At 31.5% G+C, this 11,146-nt stretch overlaps 1 protein-coding gene across 8 annotated transcripts in view; it reads left to right on the forward strand.

The window, feature by feature from the left end:
* LOC126780449 (disco-interacting protein 2) overlaps positions 1-11,146 on the forward strand; it is a 64,061-nt gene that overhangs the window by 39,242 nt on the left and 13,673 nt on the right. For 7 of the 8 annotated variants that reach the window (XM_050504941.1, XM_050504944.1, XM_050504942.1 and 4 more), the window contains 5 exons: positions 7,468-7,596; positions 7,872-8,081; positions 8,318-8,439; positions 9,404-9,704; positions 10,226-10,537. In XM_050504941.1, coding sequence (XP_050360898.1) covers positions 7,468-7,596; positions 7,872-8,081; positions 8,318-8,439; positions 9,404-9,704; positions 10,226-10,537 — 1,074 coding nt within the window. The remainder of the gene's footprint in view (positions 1-7,467; positions 7,597-7,871; positions 8,082-8,317; positions 8,440-9,403; positions 9,705-10,225; positions 10,538-11,146) is intronic. The other variant, XM_050504943.1, reaches the window with a different exon arrangement.

The raw sequence follows: 11,146 nt of genomic DNA on the forward strand, positions 1-11,146 counted from the left end.
TTGCACAAAGCTCTACCACCAGTACAATTTTTCCACGATAAACGTGTTACCAAGTAACCGATCACAACATAATGCGGATGAGCATCAATTACAATGATTTATCTGAAACCAGCACCACCACCAGCACTTGTTACATCACGTAATTTCATACTGCCATTATAACAAGCGAGGGAGTGAAAGTAAATTTTGTAAGGCTTCTTAAAGATTCGGTTTTATTATTAACTAGCGCTTGGCCCTAGGCTTAGCCCGCACCGTAATCTAAAATTCAGCTAAACGGGATAAAAAGGCCAAAATATGTAATTTTACCAGTGGTAAAGCTTGAAGAAATAACTAATATTCACAACACACATAACCTTTCCTATGAATGATATTAGTGCGATTATTTTATTCTAGTAATTAAAGATTTAAATACTGAATTGTTGTAATACTAAATTATTTTAATGCCTGTATGTTAGTTGTAGTGTTTTCATTTGCTCGGGCAAAGATAGTTTTGGCAAGACTTACATGTGAATATACTAATTTAACTATAAACTTAAGATTATGAAGATTATGGTGTTAACTTAAGATTAATACAAAAAATTTCAATCGAGTCAATAATTGCAACCTTAAGCCAAAACGTATTATTAATGTAATATTGAAATTAATGGAAAAACTCAAAATCAGACTAAAAAAAGGAAAAAAACTACATAATGTATTTACCGTAATTAATTAATAATTAATTCTGCTCCGGAAAATCTGGACACCGCGATTCAGAAATTGGCGTCTTTACCATACCGCCATCTAAGGGATAATGGTTACAACATATAACAACAAAAATACGTTCGTTTTATAACTTTTAATAGACTCAACCGATTTTGATGCGACTGGTGCAATTTCTAGTTTGTAGTATTTAACTATGTGTCTCAACGACAAATATTAAATTTGTGTACAATTGGTAGTTATCGCTCTTGTTAAATTTCGTGTCAACAACACTCTTAAAAGGACGAATATAAGGATACGTATGCGTTCCTTAACTCGGTATCCTTCTACACTACTTTAGAATTTTATGAACGTAACATTTTATTTTTAATTTAAGTGTTTACAGGTATGTTAGTGTCATTGTCTCCATGTTTATTTTTTTAATTTAAGTTGGACAGAGAATCTCATTTTATGACAAATAATAATATAATTTGTCTCATATTTTACTTTGTTTCACAAAATATATGATCATTAATTTTAATGTATATTTAATACATAAAAACTTTATTTAACTAAGGTTCGCAATCCAAAGGTACAGTTTATATGATACGCTTTTCTTAAGATGATGTAGGTTGTCTACCACTTTTTTTTAAATAAAATGAATCCCATTTTTATGATGTGAATGAATGAATGAACTAGAGACTGGACCCCGTGCTTGTCTAACGAGTGACATACTTTCTTAAATGTTAAATTGATACAAGTAGCTGTGATTGTAGAGTATGTAATGTCCTCGATAAAGGCGGGATGCTTGGTATGTTCGTACATGTTTCCCACTCCTTAAATGATAGTTCTCATGTTATATTATAAGCAAACACAACATTAAAACTATATCTTATATTGTCTAGCTAGTTAGTAACTTAACCCATTATCAAATTTAATATTTTATAGAACTTTAGACATTTTTCTCATTTGGCTTACAAAACTTTTGAGAGTAAAGTGAATTCTAAATTAGCTTTTAAATATCTCTCATTCGCCATTATACAGAACAAAAAATTAAAAATGTACAACAAATTGTTAAACATCTAAAAATAACACCTCGTTAATATTTGAAGTCGATTCCAGCATCGTGCATTTTGACGAATTTAAATAGGTCAGTTTGTAGTGCTGCGAACTACCTCAGGATATATTCGGCTTAGCTCCTGATCGCTCGTAATATTACACGGATTTAGCTTTTAACCTCGAGCTCCGTGGGAGATTTCTAATAACACTACTTTAATTGCGCATCGATCTACACTTGTTTGTAGGTATTCACATGAGTATACACATCTATATGTGTGACATCTATGTGTGTTGACTACGATAAAATTGAACTATTTCAATTTTATCGTAGTCTTTAACATAAAACATGCGCAAAAGTATAAAGAAGTCAAATAAAAACATATTTTAGTAATATATTTTATCGAAATCATCAATCAATAAAATATATTCTTTAGAAAAATAATTTTAAATAAAAAATCGGAAACTGAATATAAAAAAAAAATCAAACTGCTACGAATATTACGACCTATTCAAGGATTTATTGTAATTTAAAAAATAGTGATCGATTTTATCTCATATAGATTTTTTTAAACATTTTGTCACTAATCAAATTAAATACTAAATATTTATGCAAAGTATTAGTCATCATTTTCTATATTATACAGACCTTTTTTGCGCTTCGGTGATTGCTCGCACGACATAAAACGGATAGATTAATGTGGACTTCTAGATAACATTACAACCGCTTGGACACGTGTGTCGTTATTTGCAGTAAACTTTTATCAATTAAGTCATTTACATTTTATTTAAATACGAAGCTTAGGTTATAATTTAAAATTTTGCTAAGCTGTATAAATAATACTTAACCTTTCATTATTTATACCTTAACCTATTATACTTTCTTTTAATTAATATCTTTTTCGTTTGGGCGCTTTTAATATAAAAAGTTAATCTTTATTCAGTTGAAATGTTATATAAATACATATTTAATTGATGAACATGTAAGTGCTATTTAATTAGTATACAGCGCCTGATCGTATATATATAAATATATATCACTGCTGAGCAAAGGTATCTCCTGTTGATGAAAGAAAAGCTTTGAGCTGTCTGTGCTACCACGATGCATGATGCTAACAGAATTGCGGGCAGTAACATAATTGCGAGTTACTATATTCTTATTATAGAATTTTACATTTCATTTTTATGCGGATTTTCTTATGTTGTTTTTCTTAAAATTTCTAGCACAGGATGGATTATAAGCACAAATGAAACATGATAATAATAATTAAGTGTTTGTCCAGATTTGAATGCCCCTCCGACCTTTGACCCATCTCCATCCATCTTTATTCACTGGGAAACCTCGACCGTTTTTATAAGTATAGTTATTTTAAAAAATCCTAATTTTTCAGCATTTTGCATACATTATCAGGGTTATAGTATTCGATTAATATATATTTAACAAGAAATTATAATAAGTTAACAGGAGTAACAAATGTTGGACACATGTCGTGCGTGCAAGAGAAATTCCTTAGCTTGCTTGCACACGCAATAGTCGCCATTGAATATTGTTGCTTCCACCACCTATACCTAGAGTATTTCATTCACATGTTTTTTTACTTTATAAAATATAATTGTTATGAACGGAAAATAAATAAAAGTAAAAATATTAATATTTTACTTATGGTACAACAGGGCAGTGGTACGTTTTTGAAATGTGTTTAAGGTTACTTTTATTATAATTTACAATTGTTAAAATATTTATATTGAATAAATGTTGATATAAAACCATATATATTAGTTTATATATTTTATTAAAAATAACGGATGCTGTGATTGTTATTTTTGGTTAGTTAACAAACTACTATTTATGTACCTTTGCTAAAAACTTGAAAAGCGAATGCAACTCCTACGCTTATTCAATATAAAAATAAAGGGTCTTAAATAACTAATAATAAGAGATGATACTTAAAAATATGATTAAATATTTAAAAACTGTAAATAAAATTAAGTTACGTGAAAAATCGGCCATATTTTTTTGTACAACAATAAAAATTTCAGCTACTATAGTTTTACAACTGTGTTTTACAGAGAAAATTGAATAACCTTAAATTATTATCTTTTTAAAGTTTTCATAAACAATAATTTCTGCTTAACTGCAATAACAATATAATTTTGAAAAGATCTTTCAAAAACGAAATCAAGTTTGATTTAGATACCTCGAGAATTGAGTTTTGGTCTTTTTTATTCCGATGCAAATGAAACAAATATTAAATAACTATAGTGTCTTCCTGCCACGTTAGTCTTCATGTCATGTCTTGTGATAGATACCCTGGGTCACACCTACAATTAAGACGAATCCAAAAACACCTAATATGTCATAATCCAACGGACCAGTTTATTTTACACACGCATCGCCTAAAATAAATAAATAAACTATTTTAATTTTTGTTGTTGTTAATGTTACTTTGCTACAATTAAGTATAGCATCTAAATCTTACGCAGAAAGTCATAAAATTATGTAGAAATTGTAAATCGCAAAGTGAACACAAAAGCAGTCTTCTAAAGGGATTTGTAAGGCTTGCGTGGCTTTCTGGGCTCTCCTTCACAAAGGCCTCTCGCTCCTATTCTAGTGGCTTATTGCTTACAGTTGCTGGGTTTCTTTTGCTACCATGAATGTTATGGAATAATTTTATAATACTTTTTTTGTTTTTTAGTGTTGATAATTAATGCCGTAAAAGTGGTTTCTTTTGTTTATCGAGAAATAATAAAACTGTATAGTTTTATTGATAAAAATCGAGATTATTAAAAATGCCACTGAAATTAATAATTATACGCAAATTTCCAAAGCAGTTAAAAAGATCTGAAGATACTTGTAATTAAACTTTATCTTCACTACAAATTCACGCTTTATTTATTATTCAAAGCATATTGCTAAAGAAAAATATAGATATACTTTTAAATAAGTTAGCCTTTTTACTAGTTACTACTATAATACTATATTATATTTATATGTGTATTCGTCACAACTCGTAAACTATTGACAATCAATAGTTTCAGTTCCTCTGTTTTAAACCAAATTCATATAAGGATAATCAAAAAAGGAGGAGCTTAAATGTTCGATGCGTATGTTTTGTGTCTTCACCGATTGCTTACGACTAGACCGATTCGAATACTTTGGTGTTATAAGTATTTTCTTTGACGTACACATAATGATGTTGCATTATTAATTAACTGTTTTCTTAAATTAATTTACTGTTTTCTTAAAATTCGGGATGTCATCTATTTAAGGCAGCTCGTGTCTTTTATTTTATTAATATCGATAACAATTATTTTAATCAACATCGATAACTAGAAAAGCAACAACAAAAGTCATGTTTGATTTCCACAGCATGCTGCCTTACGCATAAAATCCATTTAGTTTTTAACTGTGTCAAGTGGCTTACATGGTCGCATAGTATTAGATATTCCCAAAGTTTGTTGATATCTGCTAGGCTAAAGGGATATGAGTTGCTTGGTTTCCTTATTATTGGTACGAATTGCGATGTAAATTGAATATCTGTTGATTGTATTAAAACTTACTCGTTGCTGATAATTCACACACTAATGCGGTTTCTCGATACGCAATTAATATACTAGTATATACACGCATATATATACATTTAATAATGTATAAAGCCTCATAGTGTATAGGTATTTATAACGAGTAGTTAAGGCGATATATAAATTAACTATACAACACATACACAAAGGGCAATAATTTATATGATAATTGCTTAATTAATTTAGTTTATAAATATATACGTAATCGCTTAAAAATTTATAATTTAATATTTATAATTGATCTTTATGTCTATAAGATCTCAATCAATGAATTCACTAAAATTAACGTATTCCTTGTAAGAATTTTATAAACGACAATTTAAAGTTACATAGTTGTGATAGGTATTAGCAGTGTCACGGTAGCATGCGAAAGCGTTCCCGTGGCGGTCCTCGTTAAGACGGAAAGGGTACCGCTGGTTTTTTAGTGGGTATTCCGATGTTCGGGGCGCACTCAGCGCCTTGGACACCGGCGAGCCCCACATACACCCCCCCCTGTTCCCGTGGGGGAAACGCGTAACGCGTTTTTCCAGCGTAAAAAAAAGGTATTTGAAGTGCCCGTAACGGATACATAATTTACGAAATTCGTATTTTAATTCATAGCAATCCTGATAGTTCATGTTTGAACACGAAATTCGGAATAGACGTATATGTTTATATCTTTAACATGATAGATAAACAAACCTGTCCGGGTTAAAATTATGACGAGGATGTGCATTCAAAACTCTTGCGTAGTGTTGACCTTGTAATGCTTGTAATTATTTACACTAGGTGCAAGTAATGAGCTTCTTTATATTTCATGTGCCTAAATCTTAAATAAAATACATATTAACAAGTATTAATGACTATGTAATTGCTTAAAAAATAACGCGCTATATTAATCCCGAATTTACAGCAACAAAGGCCACTAATATATAATCACGAAGATACACGAATCTTGCAAAGACGTATAATAGTTACCTTTCTTCGTTTTTTTCATCTGCGATTATTTTAAATATAGCTTTTATTTTAAAAATAATTTTAAATATAATGATTTATTTGTTGTAGCGTATGTATTTCTCTTACTAGATTATCATTTCATTTAGTTATTATAAGTTATTTTAAAATTGGAATCTACACTCGTCGCTCTTAACTTAAAACATGGTACGTACAACACGAGAGTTTTGCATGCTAAACGACTATTATTAATTTGACACTATTTCTGTGAACACGCTCGTCATATTACATAAATTATAATGCACGTTTTAAAAGTTGCACGTCTTATTATACTTGTTACGTTATATAATTGGTTGTATAAATTATTGTAAGCATTATATACACAAAGTAATAATATTTATTATAACTAAAGCGAGTGAACATTGCTTTAACAAATAGTCATAGAACATTTTTCATGATACTTAATAAGCTTTATTGCTTAATGCTAATTTTATAGTATATCTGTTTGTATGTACATTTAATTTAATTAATTCGTTTGAAATAGTTTCATCGAATTAATTTGAAATTTATACAAAGCAATTGATATGTAATTCTTTTAAAAGCATTCTATGAATGGCAATTAAAATCATCAAAGTGTAATACGTGACCTATTTTATTTTATGTAGGTAAGCCTACTTTTCGCTTCATGATTAAAACTGCTATAATTCTAAGTTTCATAATATACATACAAGATATAAAATATCACCAGTTTTCATTTAAATCTTATTATGCTTCTAATTATTGCTTCTATACTTCTTATTGATTAGTATTAGTATTTACGATAATATTTATGTAGAATAACGCTACTTTTAAGATCTGGAATTATTTAATTTGAAGAATTTTATAGTACTTATTTTTATTTAAATGTATAAAAATAAACTTGATACTATTTGACTAAACATTAATAGTATCATACTTTATTCTTTTAAATTAACTTGTGCTATATTGTACTGAATCATATTTTATGCGGCATGATAAAAGTAAAGCTTTTCTATGATACTTCCGAATATACTTGTAATAATTATTTTAGTCAAATTTTTAGCTTGCATTAATTTTTAACCATTTATTATATATGCCTTGATAGCGACATTTATATCTTATAAAAATTGCGTTTAAATTAGCATACATATAACAACTCCTCAGATGAACCTCGTTTTAAATAAAAATGTCGATTTACAGAAGTTAGACAGGAAGCAGTGCAGCAGGCCCTAGCGGAGATGCAGAACAGGCCCAAGCCGTCTCTACCGATGCCTTCAAAGCGCACATCTATGATGGCCAAGAGTCCTGACAGAGAGAGACATGATCTTTGTGAGTGTGACGAAACTACTGTTTCACATGATTCGATTTATTCTACGATTATTTTCAGATTCAGGCTACCGGTTGACTGATAAATTCTAAGAAGTCTTCAGCTTACTTATAGTCAGACCAACGCAGAATTATTTCCAATGTCATAATTGTTTTACATTCATAGTAACTTCGCATTTGATGATTATTTAATCATTTAGTCTGTTGATAATACTTTCGGCAACTTATAATTAAAACATTTAATTATATGTTGTTACATGTTATTTTTTTGTCAATAGCTTCAAGCTCAGATGAGGATTCGTGTGCTGGTGACTCAGAACTACCACCACCACCGGAGCTAGGTTCGCCTCCTGCTCGCCGCGCTGCCGCACCTCATCCTCGCGGACATCCACCTCCTCTTCCACAATTGCATCATCAGAGAGATAAGAAGCACGCACCACGAGAAAAAACTGAGATAGATCTCTCTGATATTACACATTTACCAGCTTGTAAGTAATCGTAATATTTCCTTTGGTTAACACGTCTATAAAGTACAAATTTACATTGCAACTTGCATTTCTCGTTTAAAAAATCTAGTAAATAAGGTCACATATACATATTTGTTTCTTTCACTCTCATGAACGCTGCTGAACGGCGCTGTTTTAATCAATAAAAGAGTAATTGGTCCGTTATCGGTCTTCTCGGCCGTCTTGAACAAAAATAAGTAAATAGTCTCCGTCACCAGACATTCAACCGGACGTAACGCACACGACATCTGGCGCTCGTCGCGGCGGCGCTCTCATCGCGGACCGAGTGCAATGCTACGCCCAGCCAGAGGACACCGGCACTGGCACTGGCAGGTGGAAGGTAAGATTCCGTTCAATTTATATATGTTAACTAAAATTACATATTTTATTAAATTAGTAGCTATACTATTGATCAATTTTACAATACTCGTATATGATCTTTTGCTTGCTTTTTAACCTTCAATTTCCACATATTTACGATTAATTATTTAAGAAGTTACTTAAAAATACTTTTGTATAAGAACATAATAATATTATATATTAAAATCCAGCTACAAGTATTAAAAAAATCATAAAAAATATAATTAATACTGTAGGTAGTTACCACCCACTCATAACCTATTCTACCGCCACACAGCAATATTAAGTATAGTTGTTTTCCGGTTTGTAGGCGAGTGAGCCAGTGTAACTACAGGCACAGAGGACATAACATCTTAGTTAATATTTGTTACAGTGCGAATGTCAATGGTCGGTGGTGAACACTCATCAGGTGGCCATTTGTCATTCTGCCTACCTGTTTAAAAATTTTTTTAAACGTCTAATTTTTGAAAACATTGTCTATTTTACGAATTGTTTACTATATGGATTTTATTTGACAATATTTTATATTGGGACATAAAATATTGTCATTTAAACGAAATATAAATACTTTGTCGTCACCAAAATAATGTAGGAAGGCGTAAAAAGAGATGAAAACACTCTTTAGCAAAAGGCCAAACGAACACCAGCATCGCAACGGCTGAAAACAGACAAATCTACTGTTACAGTACTTAGGATTTGCCTAAAATATGTAGTTAAATGTATATAAATAACTATTACACGTAAACTCGCAACTTCAAATAATTTACATGTACTATTTATTTACATTAATTAAAATAAAATATTTTCTTATATATTAAACTTTAAAAATGAAATTAAGTTTTTATGTTTTTATTTTTACTTTGCAAATATTTATTTGGTTTAAATTAAAATGAAATCGTTCAAAATTACATATCTGAATTATTAGCGAGTTGCGATTTTTGTAGGTATCAGCCAAAATACAGCAATTACTTAATACTCTAAAGCGACCCAAACGTCGACCACTGCCGGAGTTTTACGAAGATGATGACATAGAATTGGAGATTGCTGCTAATCCAAAAGATCCAAACGCACCGAAACCAGAAGGTGGAACCATGACTCCTGCCGTTGGCGAACAACTCGTTGTACCAGCTGGTCTACCCAGGAACTTAGAGGCTGCACTGCAGAGATACGGCACGGCTTCATTTAAAGCAAACGTAGCTACCGTACTCGACCCTAACGGAAAACTTAGCAATTCCCTCACTTATGGTAAGTACAATATTGGGAGAAAGAATGTTTGTAGGGAATAGTACCAGTCATCACCGAGCAAAGATATTACAAATTTTATATGAATGTAGTTTCTTATTAACCAAAACCACAACATTTATTTTGATCGCAGGTTAAGTTTCTTAAAGTAAAAAACTACCATAGCCAAAAAGCGCCATATTCACGGGACATTTGAGATACAAACCGTAACTCAAATGTCCCGTGAATTGAAGCAAGAACTTAGATTTTATCTTTTACTAAGCGGTTTGATCGCTTACAATGTTTGCTACGTGATTGATACGACTGGTTGCTGTATGTTTATTTTCACTTAGTTGGGGCGGTTTGATGCGACTTGACTATTTGTTTAAACATGGTAACATATCACTCCAGTGCTTCCGATAGTTTTTTTTTTTTTGTGGTTCAGACAAACGAAATGCCTTGTGTCCAAGAATCAAATATCCACATAAAACTGATAACATTGCATCACAGGAGCTGTTACTACAAAAAAAATATGTTTTTAACAGGAAAACTTTTGAGCCGGTCATTGAAAATAGCTCACGCAGTATTGAACAAAACGTTTACATCAAAGAGCAGTAGTGGCGGCCCGCTCACTGGTGACAATTCAATTAAGCCAGGCGACAGGGTGGCGCTAGTTTACCCCAACAACGATCCTATAAACTTCATGTGTGCGTTATACGGATGTCTGCAAGCCGGCATAGTCCCCGTGCCCATAGAGGTGCCGCTGACCAGACGTGACGCTGGTCTTCAGCAAGTGGGTTTTCTCCTGGGCTCCTGCGGCATACAGTACGCCCTTACATCTGATGCCTGCTTGAAAGGTTCGTTCTTCAAATGTTTATTTTAAACGCTATTCAAAAGTAAAGCCAATATGATAACAAATATGTGTTATAGTCAATATTACTAAAAAGTAAAAAAGTGTAGTTAAAATATCAAATACATTTTTATGAACGAAATAACTTCGCAATATTGGAAGAGTGATGTGAAAATACCTCCGTCTATTTTAGTCTGAAAAAGCTTCACACACGAGCTCGATATTCACATCTTTATTCGTGTGTCAGGAAACGGAGTATAAATACTCATACTGTACGTATACGAGACTGTCCACCCTTTTTGCTAATAGCGTGCAAGGGTGAGTGTTAATTTCATTTTGAAATCTCCACAGGTAGGTTGCACAAAAACAAAAGAGCAAAACACGAAAGCGTCCTGAGCGCTACATTTTTTAATCTGCAAGCGAAAAAGTGTCAAAAACGAGTATACAAAACGAAGTGAAAAAAACATTTCGCGTTCATGGTTCCAATTTGTTTATTAACTATATTTGATTGATCAATGTCAGTTTGTAAATGAAAAATGAAATACACACAAAAGCAATTCAACTACGAAATCTATATACGAGTGCTATAGCTATACTACTGAATCGAAAATTAATC

The sequence above is a fragment of the Nymphalis io genome, chromosome Z (genome assembly GCF_905147045.1).
Source record: "Nymphalis io chromosome Z, ilAglIoxx1.1, whole genome shotgun sequence".
In the NCBI taxonomy this organism is placed as follows: domain Eukaryota; kingdom Metazoa; phylum Arthropoda; class Insecta; order Lepidoptera; family Nymphalidae; genus Nymphalis; species Nymphalis io.